Here is a 19101-nt window from a genome sequence, read left to right as displayed (position 1 = left end):
ACGCAACAGATTTCCATGAACTACAAGACAACATGAACACTCTCCTCTCGAGTTAGGGAAAATTGGCCATCCTATGGTCCAACGCACACAAGCAGTTAGAATAGGGACCAACACCCCAGTGTGCATAGCATGCTAAAATAGGTTTCAAATTATATTTTGTGCACCCGACAGCTGTAACACTGTTTTGTTCTCTCTCTTTTCCTCACACATGCAGGTTGTTGCGTATGTATGCTGTTAGAATTGTGTAGGAAATGTCCTTGATGTTACCTCCCATTCATCACCCTGAGGCCTACTCATTCAAACATTCTGAAGCCTTTCCCGCTCAATTTGCCCACTCTATCAGAAAACCCAGACCCCTTAGAGCATGTTTCCCTGAAGTATATTTCCTTGCTTCCATTGAATACATAGACCAAACTTTTCCCCAACTTGAATACAGTGCATATACTGTCCGACCCTTGAGAAAATCTCAACAAGAAATGTCAGGGGGAGGTTTCATTTTTGCCCTCAGTGATTAGTTAGTTTGCGGAGCTTGAGGTTACTAACAAGTACTAACGTTGTAACGCCTTTCTTGCGATTTTCAGGCGGGCAACTTTATCATCTCATCAGCTGCAAGGACCCAGCAGCGTAAGTGGTTATGGGCAAGCCAATAAGGACTCATCCTCATGATGGGACTGTTAATTAGGAATGGAATAATGGGGGGTGGTCATTTAAAAATTATATGTAATAAGTGAGCATTACTGCTGTACCCCCTACTAACCTTCCCTAACACAAGCAGGAAGACCTATGGTGTCAGAGGGTGAGGAAAAGACTGCTGGCAAAGTAAGGAGAGGTAAGCGCAGTGTAACTGCAGACACAAAGGGAGTAAAACATACACCTCTCACACATAGCAGAAGTAACCAACAACATGCACACATGTACAAAATTGGTAGGGACACCACTGGGGAGAGCTGCCCTGACTGCTCTTTAATCGCCTATGACTTGAGAGAATTGATTATAACAGAAATTGCTACAGCAGAGAAAGACGCCCATGTATCTCAAAGTGTTCCAAACGTGAAGAAGATTGCAAGGGAAGACAGCAACATTGAGACTGATGTAAAAAGAGGCAATCCCCTATGAAAGAAGATTAAATCATGGCAGTACCCATGATGAACAACTACTGGCAGCTCATTGAAGAACAACTGTATGTAGCAAGTGGCCAGAGAGAGAAGAAACAACTAGCAAATGCACCAGTGAGCAAGCTGCAAGAAAAAAAAGAAAAAGAAAAAAGAAAGAGAAAAAAAAAAGAAATATGATAAGTGCCTAACGGAGTGGGACAAGAGTGCGAAGATGGTGACTTGGGTGGAGAATGAAGAAGGACCTATACTCGGAAGGCACCAGCCTTATGTTACCAGCACAACAGTGAAAAGAAGTGGACGAACATGCTGGATGCAAGAAGGTTGAGACAAGTAGGGAGATGAGAGAAGAAACATCAGTGCTTATGGATTACTATTGAGCATATGGATCTAAAGCTCGAGAGAAACTGCCACCGAATTGGGGAGGAGACTGTTCATTGGTGCACATCAGCATGCCCTTGTTGGTGATGCCCAAGGAAGATGTGAGGCCTGATGACTTCCCCAAGGTGGAAAACAACCGAAGGAAGAAGAGATGACGGAACAAGCACCAAAAGCCCAAACAACGGAAGAAGAGAAACAGACAGAGGAGTGAACAGAGGAGGGAACTACTTCTCGAGCGAGACATAAGCAACATTGGGTGAAGTACAAGTACACAAAAGACTGGTCAGCATTAAAACACATGTGAACAGAGAAAGACAAGAACTGGCTAGTGTTTTCATGGTCATGGATGCCATCATGACTGGCTGGTGGATTGAAGATAACTGAAGCACTAGTACCGAGCGCAGCATCATTGTGCAAGATCAAGATCCATTGCAAGATGCAAGAGAACAGCAGAAGAAGCAATTGGAATACAAATACAGATGGATCTGAGCATAGGAGGAGCAATAAAAGAATGGTGAAAGGAAGAGTCGTATTAAGGGAGAAGAAAGCGGTGTGCGACCTGGTTCCAGCAGTAATAAAGGTGGACACTTCCTGTGATCCGAGGAAGTACGAAGGGAAGTGAGTGTGGTGGAATGCAGAAGGAGAATACTCCTACATGCACTGGTCATCAACAATCATGTGAACAATTATGGACACTTCAGAGAATTGACAAAGATATGCCGACCGGAAGAAGATGAATGTTGAATGGTGGTGTGGTCGAGGGGGGACTGAAGAGGGAAAATCGAGATCAAACTCCTGCCCCCTCGCCCCAGGCACATCAACAGACAGAACAGCAGGAAGAATAAGGAGCGCACTCAACATTTTGCACCAGGCCGGCCCCAAGGCACCCATGGGTGACAAATATGCTGAAAGACACCCACTTCACCAACACTGCAACCTACATGCTACATTAGCCTCAATGCAGCAATACCAGAATCTACAGAACACAAGAATTCCTGTTTTAAGGCTTGCAGATGCTCATATGAATTAACCTAATCAAATGGCACAGTGTAAAGCCATGTTTCAGGAAAATTACAGCCAAGTACACTTGTTTCACTGAACACCAGCTGCAGTGGGGATTTGTGCTGACTTCAGCAATGTAACAAGAATGGCTCAGCTCTGGCCAATGAACGCTGACGGCCCAGGGGCGAAAAGCCAGTTTAGCTAATACTAATGGGAACAAATTCACAATGCAACACTTTTAGAATCAGGTAATGGGGGAGGAGCAGTTACGCCAGCCCACTGACACCAAGGTCCAAATGACCAATGATCAGGCTTCCTATAAGGGCACTATAGGTTACCTATCACTTAGCAGCCAATCTCAGGATGAGATAGGTTTCTGGGAGCTGGTCCAATTTTGTTATGTCAGCCTGCAGTGTGTTACAAAGCTGGCTTGCAAGCCAGCCCTGGGGGGAGACGGTGCCTGGATTTTCGCTGTGCACAAAGCCCTCTGTGTTTTTTTTGCTGCCCAGAAATAAACACAGTTTGGAAAATGTTGCTGCTTGCTTGGAACTCTGCTGCATTTCTTTGGGCAAAATGGGAGGTGTTGGGGCCTCCCATAGCTGGGACCCCCAGAAGCCCTGGTGGGGGTCCAACTTCTCCCCAACACATATCTTAAAAAAAAAAGCTTCCATAGGCCAAGAGACGGTTCCCTTCTCAGATACATGGGACATCTGTCAAACAATTTGCCTACTGCACTGGACACATACAGGCAACTAGATTTCAATGTTCTCAATCAACAAGTTCTATTAACAAAAATACATGTTGTTTAGAAAGCAAACCAGATCTGTGTACTGTTGCTGAGTAAAACAAAAGGCCTATTAATGCTGTGCTTGTGTTAATATTACGGCCGCCTACCTGTTGCACTATCTCCCAAATCATGCAGGTTGTGTCCCTGGAACCGGACATTATATGGATTCCACAGTGATCTGTGGCTAAGCAGGTTACAATATCTAGGATGATGAGAGAGGAAAAGGTCAATTATAGGCAACATCAACCACACTGGAGATGAGAGACACTTAACACTAGATTTAGTAATGGAAGAGTAGCACCTTTACTAGAGTCTAGTGTTCACATTATGCTAACAGTATATTTTGTGATGATGTAACACGACTATAAGGTTGCTTCTGAAAGCACAACAAGCTTGGAAATAAATCTCAGACGTCACCTTATTTCTGTACCTTTACCAAGTTCAAGAATTTGTAACGGGATATTAAGGTTTTGAACTTTGAATCCAACAATTCCTGAATGTGTCTTGTCTGGACCTTCAGACTAGGGTCCACAAATACACGAAGGAAACACTGGTCACACTGCATGCAACATTTACTTGACTGCAACAATGTATTATGTCAGGTGAACTACTTGGGTGTTTCAGAACAATAATTCCCTTCACAAGGATAAAACCAGAATAAAACTCGGCATTGCGCAGTCTAAAACGCTAGACAACAGAAATCTTTCTAAATATACATCAGTAATACCCTGTGATCAAAAATGAACTTAAAAAAAAAATATTTAAAGGAGTTCAGAAATGTACGAAGTATGTTCTCAAATATACAAGGAACATCCCGGGCTATGTGCAGCATTTTCTAAATTCCCCTGACACTTATGGGATCAGAGCAAGATTCTCAAAAATATTAACATGCTACATGGATCCCAACATTTTTTTCTAAAATATCAATACACTAAATGATTAGAGCAGGTTGTTCTAAACCACCCATACACTATAATGATCTAATAAAGATGTTACTACATATTCAGGAACCACAGAGATCCAATCAAGATTTTATAAAATATGTTCTGACTTCTACAATTCAATCTTATAAAACAACAATACTCCATATGGAACATAATTAACTGAAATATTGTGCATTCCTTTGATATTTTTGGAACAACCGTACATTCACCCAAATTCACGCAACATTTTCCAATATGTTATTGTCTGGTATGTAACACTTGCCTATTTTATGATACAAGGTTCTAATACTGTGTTGATGCAAAGTGTTACTGTACGTAATTCAAAACTTGATAAGTAAGATCATTTTCAAGCTCCAATTCCTTCTGCACACTACTTACCCATATGCCGGATGTGCTGTCCTATCAATTTCCCTTTAGTGAGTGAGGTCACCCTGATGCTGTTATCCCAGTGTCCTCCACTAAACAGCAGCTTTCCGTCATGCGACACTACAAACAGCTTACAGGTGATCTCTAGGCACGGTGCAAATGGACCTGTAATAGTCCGCTGGGTCCTGAAAACAAGCAGTGCACAGAGAATGGTAGTTTTACTCTAACAGGAATTCAAGATTTTTCCAAATACCAGGAAATCACCCAACCGTTCACTGCTTAAAACACGCACATTGAGGCTTAGCTGCAACAGAGAATAAATGCTGACAAAGAAACATCAAAGTTTGAAACCCAATATACAAAATAAAGTGTTTCAGATGCAAAGTACAAATGGTTAAACTTTTTCACACTCTTACGTTCTAGTGTAACGAACATACTGACTCAGCCTACTTATATAATTAACAAAAGGGATGGGGAAAAAAGAGAACATTATGCAACCCAAACTTTGAAATGGTCTCCCACAGGTTTTAAGTCTGGAACCAAACCACCTCAGCTGTAGAAAAGTCCTAAAGACCCTTGTTTTACGAATGGCCTTCCCACAGACAGCTGATACCCATAGACCCAGGTGATAGCCCCATGCGTTGGCCAATAATTTAAAATGATGTAAATCTATACTTTTTGTAGCATAGTTTTTACAGTTTTGTCAAGGATAGCGACTTAACTGAACCTGCGTGGTTTAGCTCACTGTTCGTTCTCCTTCTTCCTCTCCATTCTCTTCTTTCAACTTTAGCGCTCAGAAGCAGTCTGTATGTATGTGGTACATTACAACGCACCAAACATGTATATAAAGAGTACAGTACAGAGCATTCACGTTGAACATTGAGTAGATGTGTTCTTATGGCATGTTCACTGGACACCCAAAACCTAGAAGGTTGACCATCAAATCTTAATTCCTTCATCCAGGCCAAAGAAGTCAACAAAGAAGTTGCCAAAAATTGGTCAACACATTGAGAAGGAAAAGCATATTGTGGCGAGCCAGGAGGAGGACTTTTTACAGGATTTATTTAACAAACAAATAAACGCCTTTCTAAACTTACTACTATAAAGGGAGTTTCCTTCCTATCAAACTATACTAAGGTGCTTGCCAGTAGTCAAAATAACAAAAGATGTCCTCTGTCCAAACCTACCTTTGAAACTGTCCCAACCAGAAAGAAAGTTGGGCAGAATATCCTGCCTTTGGAGTCGTTAACACTGATTTCTCTCAGAGTTTCCCAGGAGCCCCTCTTGGCTTTAGATTCAAGGTTTATCTATGATCTTGTCAAAGTTCAACAAAAAGAAGAGTCTTTCCACTTTGCAACTAAACATCTCAAGTTCCTGAAAAGATCCAATGCCCACATTGTCTTGTGTGGAGGGATACCTCCTTAATCCCTCATAACACTTGGGTGGATTTCCTCTTACTATGGTCACTTTGTGTTCCTCTCTGAGTTTCACTGGTCTTTGCATTTCACTTGTATTATGAAGCCCCTCAGGTTCCCTTAGATTTCCTGACCCCAATGTCCTATGAGGCATTTGGCAATTTTCAATACTCAAGTTTCTGGGGTTCTAGTGCCCATCACTGCTACTTATTTCCTTATTCCTCTTTGGGTGGTTATGCCCCTGTTGTGTAGTTAAGGAGATTCTTCCTTCTCCTTTCATTCCCTGGTCTCTCCGTCTCCCTCCACTATGAGCAACCCAGGTACCTTTTTCCCCGTCGGGTCTGCTCCATGAGTCTGGACAAGAGCGTGCTTCACGATCCGCTGGTCAAAACCTTTCTTTGCTGTTTGTTCTCTTCGTTGCGAGCGTGGGATTCATACCTCCCTCGCATTCTGGACTTGGCGTAGTCTCTTGGGTCCTTGGCCCACCACTGCTTTAATGTGGCCACACCTCCAAAAAAGGCCATCTCAGTTTGGCCTTGGTTTCGCATACTCTGCCTCGCCGGCGACATTGCCTTCCTCCTGTCCTCATTCTGCGCTATATCTGACTTTGCTGTGGAGCATGACCCTGCCCCTCAGTGACGTCTTCACATTAAGTGCTCATCTCTGTGTACCACTTCCTCTCCTCCTCCATTCAAGATGAATCATGACTTTATTCTTACTCTGGGATCCAGAGGGGGTGTGTTGTTTATTTGTGTTTGTTAAGTACACAGATAAACCAGCATTGCCTCGAGCCAAACAAGTAAAGGTGCTTTTAACATTGTTTAGAGTTTGACGGCTGAATGAAATATCATCCTCTTGGAGGGAGTTCCCCATGGGAATGGGAGTCCTTGTCCCCCTGACGGGAGTGACTTTGAGTGAGGTCCCGCTTTCCCAGACCCCTAGAGAGGCTTTGGCTTTGCAGGCTCACCTCCCTAGCCTCAAAGGGGGTGGCTCCCCCAAGGGAAAAAAGGACCAAGCCTCCACATTCCTCACAATACTTACTTGAAACCCTTGTTCCCCATCACGGCTATCTTCATTAAATTCATCAAGGTTGAACAGCTTTACATACAAGTCGGATCTAGCAACACCTATTCTGGAAATGTACTTTAAATCTCAAAAAACTATTTATATTGTTTAACTAACCTGGATTACACAGGATTTTTGTTCTTAAAAGTATTTGAAAAAGAGAACCGTCAGACTGCCGGAGAAGCAGATAAGCAAGAAGAAGCAATGCTTCAGACATGCAACGATGGATTCAGCAGCATACCACTGGAAAGGAGAGAGAAGCGGGGTAGAGCTGCATGCTGATCAGGCAAATGACAATCGTTGCAGGGCTACCAGAAGGCTCTGACATGTCTGTGCAACTGGACCAAACTCCATGAAAAGTTTTTTTTGCTGATATTATGCATACAAAGCATTGTTTTAGGCTCTTAGAAAACAATAGCTAGATAGATAGGGAACTGGGTATAAAAATAGAAAATGAGGCCTGTCGCTTAAAGTCATTCAGACTGCACTAGTTTGACATCATGCAATTTAGTAACAATTGAGCATCAGTTTATTTTTCTTTCAGAGAATGAGAAGCACTTTTCCGTACTAAATTAGACATCTCTTTTCCCAGGGTTCATTGGGGTGGTGGGAGGGCTATTCATCTATTCAATGAAGATTGCCCTGATGGAGAACTTTGATTGCATGTAACAAGGCCAGTACCCTGGCCCTGTCAAGGATGGATAAGAACCCCTCTTCGCACATAGTTGGAGGAACAGGGAGAAATTCACGGACAATCCTAATCCTGAAGAGGGCAAGGTCAGTTGAGAGGGCCCCAATTTGTGTCTCAACCCCTGGTGCCAGCATGTTTCTATGCAGTGTGCGGTGAGCTCCAGACTTGCCTCAACCAGATACTTGCAAGCGTGTCTGTTATTTCTAGAGACAAAACACTTCATCATGGATGGAGGCAAGCCGAGAAACTTAGGAGAGAACCAATATGAGCATCTCATGTCCCCGAGCAGGGAAGATGAGAACCGTCAGGCTGCCAGAGAAGCAGTCACACAGAGAGTGGCAGCAATGCCATAAGCGTGCAGGACCGGCTTCAGCAGTGTATTGTTGGAAGAGAGAAAGAAGGCAGGTAGAGCTGCCAGTAGGAGTGGCCAAGAGACGATCATCGTGGGGCCATCAGAAGGCTTCACATGCCTGCACAACAAGACCAAACCACACCAGATCACCAATGACTAACGGGGAACATACTGGACTAATTAACACAGGGATGCCCAACTTAAACCCTGGGACAAGAATACAAACAAGTACTGTGCTAAACCGCCTTGGCCGCTTCGCAGCAACCCTGTGCGAGGCTTTGCACATTAATTATGCTTTAGCCATGCACATACATGCCTGGGTGAGGAAGAGAGGACCAGGTTGGTGAGGGAAATAAGACCAATACCCAGGGGGTGGGTAAATATAAGGAAGGAACCGGCAGCAGGAAGAGAGGATGTTAAGATGGATTTTCAGAATCAGACCAGTGGACATATGTTAATGTTAATTTTAAAGTTATTTTTTAGCGCCGACCGTCACCACTGCTGTTGTGCCCAGGCACTCTGGCAAATCTGAAAAAGGAGGGTGTGAAGAGGGGACGATGGGGTTAGTAGGGTATAGTGGGAATAGGAAAGTGAGAGTTGTGATGTCCTGTTGGCCGCTTCATTTTGGTTTGCATTGTTCACTGAGCTTAAGTGTGGTTTTCTGTCGGTGCAGAATTCCCATGTGCTGTTGTGTCGGGTTATGTGTTGTTAGTCTGTTATTGCAATGTGGTGAAGTGCGTGTGGATTGCTGTACAGAGAGGTGCTTGTGTGAGTTTCTTTATCTTGAAATTGTTTTCAAGTATTTATCAATTTCTTACCACTTTGTCTTCGCATTTCTGCGCCCAACCTCTATGGTAATCCTGTGTGTTTGGTACTCTAGTTTGACAGCCTAGTTGGCAGGCATGCTGCAGGGTGGGAGCCCTCTTTTGTGTGGCCCCCTGTGACTTGTGTATCCAGCTAATTTCCGCTACTTCCCCAGCCCTGCGGCAGGTGTAGTTTTGGTCACAGGACTTGTCCCTTATTGTCCATCCTGTTGGTTGTCCCCACCTATCCCAGTACCCTTTAAGATTGGTGGTGTGTGGGCCTGGGTGGGTGGTGCGCACCCACTTGCGTTTTAAATTGAAGGGGCAGGTTAGGGATTATGGTTTCCTACAGGGGTATTCACAGTTTCGTTGCGGTCCTTTCTTCCTAGTTGATTCCTCCTGAATCTGGAGCAAAGAACCATGTTTTGCGTCGTTTCCAAATGACTCCTTGTATTGGGTATATTTTTTGGTATGTTATTCCAGGTTAAGGTTGCCAGGTAAGTGAAGGATGATCATCCAAGTTTTCTTTTGTTGTATGGTATTGGTACTAGGCAAATGTAGTGGCTTGATCGGACTGATCTTGTCGGATGGTAGACGGTTATTTTTTTCTTTAGGAACTCTGCTCCTTGGCCGTGGACTGCACTGTGCGTTATGCACATCGTTTTGATCTTTATTCTATCTGTTATTGGCAGTCAGTGTAGCATTTACAGCGCTGGGATAGTGTGTCCTCTTCGTGGTAGTCTGAGCAGGAGTCTTGCAGCAGCGTTTTGGATGCGCTGATCTTTTTTTAACAATCGTTCTGGCATTCCAAGGTATAGACTGTTGGCATAGTCTACTCTGGACATGAGTGTGATGATGGCGAGTGTTTTGTGGGTGAAAGAGAGGAATGGTAGGATTCCTTTTACTCAGTGTAGCAGGAAGAAAAATTTCTTGATTATGGCGTTTACTTGTGGTTCAAGTGTTAGTTTGTTGTCCATCAAGACTCCCACGTTTTTTTACTATCATTGATGGATTCGGTGTAATACCCAGTTCCGTTGGTCATGGGATGTAGTGGTTGTTTTCCTCGCTTTTAGCTATGATCATTATTTCAGTTTTGCCCGGGTTGAGTTTGAGGCTGTTTGTGTTCATCCAGCTGAGGAGCTCTTGTAGGCAGTTGTCCTGTATTTTGTTTTCTTCCTGTGTATCTTGTATTTTGTAGAGGATTTGTGTGTCACCTGCATGGTTGTAGCATGTCAGACAGTGTTTTTTGATGAGTTTGATTAGTGGCCTCAGGTATATATTGAAGAGCAATGGGGAGAACGGTGATCCTTGTGGTACTCTGCAGGTGGATTCCCTAGAAGTAGATTTTAAAGGTTTGAGCCAAACAATTTCTGTCCTGTTTGTTAGGAAGGATTTAATCAATAGTAGGACTGTGTCAGTGATTCCTATTTATTCTAGTCTCCCGTTGAGGATTTCATGGTTGACTGTGTCAAATGCTGCGTTGAGGTCCAGAAGGATTAGAGCTGTGCTTTTGGCTGAGTCTGCATTAGTCTTTAGATCGTCCCAGATTGAGAGCAATGCTGTTTCCGTTCCCCTCATCGGTATGAAGCCTACCTGTGCTTGGTCCAACAGTTGGTGCTCTTCTATGAATTCTTGTGTTATTCTCTAGACATATGTCTTGAGTAGTTTAGCAGGGTAGGGGATGTTAAATATGGGTCTGTAGTTGGAGAGGTCTTCCACCTTTCCTGCTGTGTCCTTGAGGAGTGGCCTGATGTATGCCGCTTTGAATTATTGCAGTACTTTCCCTGTTGAAACTGATTGGTTGAAAAGGTTTCTGTAGTATTCTTTGGCCGTTCCTTGTGTGAGGATTGATTTGTATATGTCTGTGGGGAATGGATCCATGGGGAGCCTGCTTTGTTGATGTTGCTTACCAGCTTGACACATGTCTCCGCTGATAATTGGGGGAAGCTTCGGAGTTTGTTCTGGCGATCCTCGGATGGCTGCATGGGTAGCATGTTGTAGTCGATTGGTCTGCTTTGTATGATCTGTTGGATGGTGATGATTTTGTCTTTGAAGTGGTTTGCAAGGTAACTGCATAGGTATCAGAGCATTGCTACAGCCAGGAGGGTTTCTTATTTCGTTTATGATGATGAACAGGGACAAACACTAATGTCTAGCCAAATTTGACCTGGGTACTGTGACTGAACAACAAGGTTTAGACTTAGGGAGTGGGGGAGTGGTGAAGGGTTCAGTGAGGCACACACAGCATACTCTTACACAAATTAGGCAGAGTGTACAAGAATACAGTTATTTATTTAGGCCTTATTCAATTCATCAATTTAAAACCACAGGTAAGTAACACAATAACACATTCACTATTAATATATATGCTTTTGCCTTGTGGTGCTCTGCTAGGAGCACTTAACTGTACCTTTAAACACAGTTATAAATACTTTCCAAGTTAAGGTAGTGTAATAAAGCAAGTGAATTAAGACATAGCGCAAGGTAAGTAATCAGGACTTTTTTTTAAGTAAGCAGGACTTTTTGTAACTAATAGGTTGAGAAGAAAGAAGTTAGCAAACACCATACAAAAGCTTACAACTAAGGTTCGAACCTTAAAAATGACTTCCCTATCTAGAAAGAAGGGTATAATGACCTTAAAGTTACAGGTCCAAATAAAAACCTTTTCAGGAGGCTAGTAGTCTCTTTTAGGAAGCTGAGCAAGTGTTGGCTTGAGTGAACAAGTAGTTATAAGTGCTCCAAAGTTCAATACAAATGAGAGAAAAGTCTTTAAAAGACCCTCCCCAACTCCAACTATCATAGGGAGACAAATGGGAGGATACCATCCCAGAACACCACTTGACATTATCCAACTAAAGCAAGGTAAGACTCTAGAAGGCCCAGCAATTTCAGCAACTTCTACGGTGGTCCCCTAGTGAATCGGAGTACAACAGATAAGTAAACATACCTGTTTTGGCCCCCCTGTCTCCATAGGGTGATAAGGGTTTAAAGTGCTAGTTCTATGTCTTCCTTGCCTAGGCCTAACGGCTAGGCAAGAAAGGCAGAAGACAGCCATTGTGGCGAGAACAAAGGAGCTGGTCCTGCAAGGCCCCTCTTCATGGTGGAAAGCTGCAGCTTCACGTAAATGCTTCTGGTTTAATATGCTGAGGATCTGTATAGGCCCAAGGCTCAACTTGGGACGGTGATCATTGCAGCAAAGCAGCCCAAGGCGCCGTCTGGCTAGCTCACAGGATGGTTCCAGGACTGTTTAGAGCACTTCCAGCAGGGATCAGGACTAGTTGTTTCCATGGGTCCAGGGGTCAAAGCACAGATACATGTCTTCTTGAGAGTGCTTTTCTTGAGAAATTGCAGAAAGAACTCCTGGCGATCTTCCAACAATGAGTTCTGGGTCTTCAGGGGCTTCTCCACCTCATAGGGGTGTCCGCTCCAATGATGATCTTAAGTGTGGGTGCAGGAGTCCTCCTTTTCCTCCGGATCAGGCTGGAGTTACCCCCAGCCCATCAATGGAAATTATCTACACCATTCAATCCTGAATAGCCTCTGGCAACTGCATCTGCCCAACCAGCCGCTTGGTTCACGACCCTTCGGAGATTAACATTTTTACTGATGTGTTCTGGGCTCACATTTTCATGGAGGGAAAATCCTCCATAAAGAACATTACCAAGAAGTAAGTCACTTGTTCTTCTAATGGACGCCTTCCTCCCATGGAAGCCTCACCTTTGATAGACTACCAAAGCAATACAATTACCTGGAGGAGGGAGGGTTGCCAGGACACCACCTATATCAGAAGCCTCCGAAGACAGCTCCACCAAAACAAGCATCTTGACCAGACATAGAATCCAAGTAGTGATGCTTAGCAAGCGTGTGTAAAGAAGCTCACGTAGCTGCTTGGTAAATTCCAGAACAGGGACTCCACATTGCAGAGATAAGGTAGCGGCCAACACTGATGGAGTGAGCCCTAAGACTTTCAGGGACCTCCTTGACAGCAGATCATTGTCCAAGAGATGCAGAACTTGAGTGCGGCACTGGAGCCAGCTGATTGAAATGATTCTCTGGCATGGAAGGATGAGGCAGAGGAAAAAAAAGACAGCCCACTGGATCTTTAGAGAGTGGTGGAAATGCGAGACCACCTTCGGAAGGTTGGAGGACCAAACTCTCAAAGTCGCATTTTCTGAGGAGAAAACCAAGTAGGGAAGATCAACTGACAAAGCCTGAAAGTCACATACCTGTCTAGCAGAAGTGATGGCCACCAGGAAAATAACCTTAAGGGTGAGCAACCTCAATAAACAGAATGAAGCGCCCATTAAAAATGTCAACACTAAATTAGCTGTTGTTGGACGGCCAGTCCAACGACTTTGCGGTCACTTTTGAGGCCTGAAACCTCTGCAAAGCATTGGTGCCGAACAAGTTAATGCCATCGAAGGTTATATGTTCAGATGTTTCTCTTGGATGTCTTCAGTAAAAACAGGCATCCTGAGCCAAGAGAATCTGTGCAAGACGGTACTCCTGGTCATCGCTCCTGCAACACAATCTGCTGTATTAAGACCAGAGAGCAGGATCTGTCGGGAGGGTACCTGGTCGTCCCTGATGAGGGCCTCAAAACCTTCACACAGCTCTACTTCAGGGATGTGCTAAGATGCCTTTGGCATGACTGACCATAGGCCAAGGTAGAACTTGAACATAGCACAAGATGTGTTAACACACCAGAAAAAAATCTTCCTACCTAATGTGTCTACTTTCTTGATCTTGCTGTGGGAGCAAAGATGGCACAAGGTGGTTTCAAAGTTCACCATAGCAGCCGCGACTACCAAGCTTTCCAGGGAAGCATGGGCAGAAAGGAGCATGGGTGCCGGCCTGTGCTTCTTCAAAATCTTGCGGTCCACAGTGGAAACTGAAGCCAGTTTGGCCCATAGTTCCAACAATAGCCCGTCTACTGCCTAATTGAAAGGCAAGAGTGTCTCCTTTGTTGGACCCTCGTCCGGGATATCAGTCAAATCATACAACACCTTTGGATGTGAAGGAGCCGACAGCCCTAAGGTGTCAACCATCTTCACCATCAAATGCTGGAAAGAGGCCTGTGGCTTTCCTCGGGGGGTAGGGCGTGGCAGCAGGGAGCATGTCACTTCTGGACGAGGTATCCAGACCACTTGCCCCCTGCATGTTGGCTGCTAGGTCTGCTAAGTTTCCATGTTCCCATTAATATTCCTCTGGGATGTCCTTGACTTCCCTACGGTAGAGGGGCTCCAGAACAAAAGGGACTGGGTCACCCTCCTTATCATAAATGTCCCACAAATGGGACAACTATGCTCTTCTGAGGAGCCTGAGGTAATCTCTTGCTACTCCGCCATATACAAAGTTATTCCGGAACGCAAAAGAGGGATTCGAGGTCAGAGGACAGATGTCCAGAGAACAAAAGGTGTGACCCTTAGATGTGACCTTGTCACGTCTACTTGCCGATTCCCTGCCGGCTTGGACGAGGGAGTGGAATCCATCGGTCTAGCCGAAGCTGTTGCTGTAGAGGCCACTGGTGCCAGGACTGAAGCTACCAGGGTATGGGTGAAGATGTCGATCAAGCAGTCCAGGAAGAACTTCACATACATATTCTTTTCTCTTTTCAGATGATCAGCAACTACTGCCATGCACTTGAGTGAACATGTGGAGCAGACTCCGGCCCAAATAGAAGTATTTGTATCTATTTATTTATTGTGCATTCTTAGTTTACAAGAAAACATATGCTTGTTAAACCACTCATAAAAAAAAGTACAAAACATATAATACAATGTGCAAATAAACAGACTTCGATTCATTTGACTTATCTATCGATTATAAAATACCTCCATACTTAGCAGTTATTGTTCACAATACACAAAGCATCGAAAGACTTTCGTTCTATAAATGAATGTTTCAGGGTTTCGATGATGCCAGATTCATGTACGACAGCTAGGTTAAATTTGTAGGCAACCTTCTAGATTTTCCAGCTGGTTCAATCAAAACCTACAAAACATGCGACATGCTTTGCGATCCGTAAATAAGTTTACATAACACTGTACACCCAAATACCTGGCAGGTATTTATAGTATTCTTTCTCATAAGCCAATTTTGATACTACCACAGCATTTTCTCTGACAGCCCCACCATTCTTCCTATTTTGTTCAACAAATTCAATTCGACTGTCAACGGGCCATCAAAATTTCAGGTAAATTCAATTGCGACAAGAAAACATTTTTGACTTCCTTCTTGGATTTGACTAACAGAGAGCCTTCTTCTTTCAATAGCTATCTTTACAAAATTTCCGCCATTGAACTGGGTTAAGAAAGCATGATCTTTACAAAGAGAGCCCCCTTTCTAATGTTTACTATTGTCCCAAATGAAGTAAGGTCACGTTCACATCTACTCAGACTCATTGGTGTAGATCAGAATCCGGAGAAGGCCTGATGTCTGTTGAGGCATGCTGTAGAGGACTTCTCCAAAGAGAAAACCGGAACCCTACAGCCTAAATCAAAGACCCCAATCATCAGGATATGTATGGTGTACAAGAGATCCTGAATCATTAGAAGAATTATCGAGTTATGTCGAAAAAAACATTGAACAACACAGAGAACTGTAAAGAGGACTCCCAGCACTTCAATATTTGGTCAAAATGTGAAGTGAGCCTCTAAGGGAGGAGTTTAGGTACATGCTGCCTAATGGCTGCAGGGCAAGATGGTCCAAAACGACTCGTGAGAGAACACTAAAGTAACTGCAGTTTTGCAAATCAAATAAACAGTGCTCTCTGTTAAAGAGGATTCACAGTCTATTCATACAGCATGTGAACCTATGAAAGATCCACAGCTGGAGAAGAAATGAGTACAGATCTGGGCGAAAGCAGCTGAAGGCGCCCCCTACCTAGGCCTGCAACCCATCTGCGTATTGCTGGGCTCCCCGGCCGGAGATAGCACGGAGGGCCCAGCAGATGGCTGTCTGAATATCACTGCCCCTGGCCTGAGGGATACTAAGGGAGGGAGGGGGACTGACCCCCTATAGCCCCTGGGTTGCGAAACCACCAACTGTTTCCTCAAGAGGAAGCACTGCAGCATCAGAGGTTCAAATGTTGAGCCTCTGGGTAATCTGGTGACAGAGTTCGCCATTTATGAAGTGGTCCCGCTTATTGTCACTGTCCCGATCAGGGACGTAGCTCCGGGGTGAACAGCGCAACGCCAGGGTCCTGCAGGCCGCACTATTGGAGATTTTATCGTGTGCAAGCAACTGGAACGACCCACAGACCTGCATTTCACGGCAGAGGTTACCCTGCACAAAGGCGTCCAGACAGGCAACCCTGGTATCGTCTGGCATTGATCCCGTGCCAGCAACTGAAGCGACCCACAGACCTGCATATTACGACAGGGGTTACCCTGCACAAAGGCATCCAGACAGTCCTTTCCAACGGCTACCCTGGGAGGAGTGTCACGCTGTCTCTGACTTGGCGGCGGTGAGGGAGCAAAGCGAACTGTGCGGAGCTGCAGTGACACAATTGGAGGGCATAGGGACGAGTGTAAACCGAAGTTGTCCTACGAAAACCTGGAGTCCCATCTCATTCCAAGCCACCATGGCACCCATACAGCACCTACAAAACCGAGCAGACATGGTGCTCGACTATGAAAAAGCATGGGAAAGAGTCGAACACCTCGACCCATGCTGATATCAACAAAACTATCCTACCACCAGTAACTTCAACACACCTGCATTGTTGTGCTTTTCTTCTGCATTTGACAAATTGTTTGGACCTTGCAGCATCTTGCTGCTCTTGGAACTTACCCCTTTTGAAATGCTCTAGTCATGGTCTTGACTTGCAGCCATGTGCTGTATCTATAATCATTATTTGACTGTAATATGCCGCACTCAACCTGCAGCCTTGCACTGTGCATACACCTGAACTTACCTGTAATATACCCTATTAGCCGGATAGCCTTTGTGCTATATATGTAACCTAATGTGGCCAAAACTACCGGATGTGACTCATAGCCTCTGTGGTATATTTGTAACCTAATGTGCCCGCAACTACTGGATTCGACTCATAGCCTCTGACGTATATTTGTAACATAATGTGCCTGCAACTACCGAATTTGACTGATAGCCTTGTGCTGATGATTTACCCAAATTGTCTGTAACCAACCAGTTTTGACCTGCATGTAACTAGCGCCTACGTGCCGGAGGGCTTTGTAGGCTGCTATAAATCCAAAAGTAAATACATTATCATTAAAAAATTCATAAAACGAATAAAATCAATGTTCCAAGTGCAACTACTTCATTATGTCAGAGTTGTCATTTTCAATTTAGCTAGTTGCACACATCTTGCCCTTCGGTTCCTCCCTCGACTGAAAGCTAGAAACTGCAAAACTGGTTATTTTATTTGTAGTTTTGCAGAGGTTAGTGGCATCTGCAACTGCCCTACAGTTATATGCTTTGAAGCACATGAAGACCCACCGTCTTCTAAAATCGTCAAATGAAGGGTAAAACAACAGCAAGTGTGCAATGTTCTATCTTTTGGAATTAAAATTAAAACAGAAATCCGGTTACTTCATCCACCTCCACTGAAGAATGTGAAAAAGCCTCTGCAACAAATAGTAACACCAAGTTTTAATTTGTGCTTCATGGTGGAGTACATCCCCTTCGAGTCACTGTAAAAATAGGCAATTATTAGCTAATTAGGTGGTACTCATTTTGGGAACCTTAGATGGATAAAATGCAGAGTCATATCTGTCAGTGTTTGAAGCTCTCGAATACAGGCCTCTAAGCAGGCTGGCTACTAGTACACTTAGCTAGCTTACGGCTCATTTTTCAAACATGGTCTCCAGGACAACGAGCCAGGAAGAAAGTGAAGCTTCTTTATGAAGGCTAAATCAAATCTTTTTCTTATAACATTTCTTGATATAGTACTATAGGCAACTTTTCTTTTCACTGAAGCCTTTCTTTTATTTTAATTAAAATGTATTAACGTTTTAATACAAGATAAAATAACAAATTCAGCAACATGAACAGAGGTAAACTGAAGATGAAAGAAGAGGAAGAAAAAATCAAAACAAAAAAACAACCTCATAAATGAATGAAGATCAAAAATACTTCTGCTAACAAGACTTCCCGCCCTTCAAAACAATGCAACGGCAATTACTCCAGTAACAATTGCAAAAATCTGCCCTTGAAAACCTTGCACTTTTTCTGATATTTCAAGACAACCCTCTTAGTGTGAAAAAGTGTATACATTTCTCAAAGGCTTATTGTTTTGTTTGGATATTTGGTGAATTTCCAGTCTCTTGGAATAATCTTTTTTGCCACCAAATATACTCTGAAAAGCCAATTCTTTTGTGAGCACCACACATCCTCCAGTAACGCATTTTCTTCCAGAAGTGTCAAAACATATTCTAAATTTGCATGCAGTACTTGGCTCAATACATCAACAATTTCACCCCAGACATTCTGCACCTTGTTGCAGTCCCACATCATATGTTCCAATGACCCAATCTTATGTCGGCACTCCCAGCATGGACTGGATTCACTTAAATCCTTGTCTGATCATCCTCTCCTGAGTCCAATATATCCTATTTAACAACTTGATCTGTCTCACTCTTTCGCCCAAATTAAAAGACATTTTGCGTATATTACTACAGTGCCTCCTATTTCGCTTCAGTCATTTCAAAATTAAGGCATCTTGACATTACCTTTCGCTGCACCACTCAAGACCTTGTAAACTAAAGAGGCCATATGATCCTGTTTACCCATGTGTATAATGGTCTCCTTTATATAAGAGTCTGCAAGCATTTGCATAGAAGACATAACAGATCTCATATCTATATTCTCCATAAGTGCACCCTTTTATATCCCTGAGATCCTTAAAAGACAGCCAATGCCCAGTCTCATATAAATCTCCAATCCATCTAATTCTTATAGGTACCAATTTGGGGCAGAATAACATCTTTTTATGGATCCTGATAGAAGGATTCAGCCAAATAGATGCCCCCCTTTGCAAACATTGCATCATGGTTTAAATATTTTGACATTTTTTAACAGCAATAAATACCTCAGGAATTCTGTTGGAGCAGAAGTCTCCATCTTTTTACCATTCCTAGAAGGCAGCGCAGCAGGTTGTTAAGGGCCATTCCTAATGGCCTGTGCCACTGCTAAATCATTCACAGAGTTCTCTAAAAAG

At 43.6% G+C, this 19101-nt stretch overlaps 1 protein-coding gene across 3 annotated transcripts in view; it reads right to left on the bottom strand.

Annotated features, from left to right (window-relative positions):
* The window catches only part of NBEAL1 (neurobeachin like 1), a 2018929-nt gene that overhangs the window by 94900 nt on the left and 1904928 nt on the right, over window positions 1–19101 (bottom strand). For all 3 annotated transcript variants that reach the window (XM_069615520.1, XM_069615521.1, XM_069615522.1), the window contains 2 exons: window positions 4605–4777; window positions 3390–3484 (listed from right to left, as the gene is read on the bottom strand). In XM_069615520.1, coding sequence (XP_069471621.1) covers window positions 3390–3484; window positions 4605–4777 — 268 coding nt within the window. The remainder of the gene's footprint in view (window positions 1–3389; window positions 3485–4604; window positions 4778–19101) is intronic.

This window comes from Ambystoma mexicanum, chromosome 9 (genome assembly GCF_040938575.1).
Source record: "Ambystoma mexicanum isolate Mex_15411 chromosome 9, UKY_AmexF1_1, whole genome shotgun sequence".
NCBI classification, from domain to species: domain Eukaryota; kingdom Metazoa; phylum Chordata; class Amphibia; order Caudata; family Ambystomatidae; genus Ambystoma; species Ambystoma mexicanum.
This window is presented reverse-complemented; position numbering and strand designations above follow the sequence as displayed.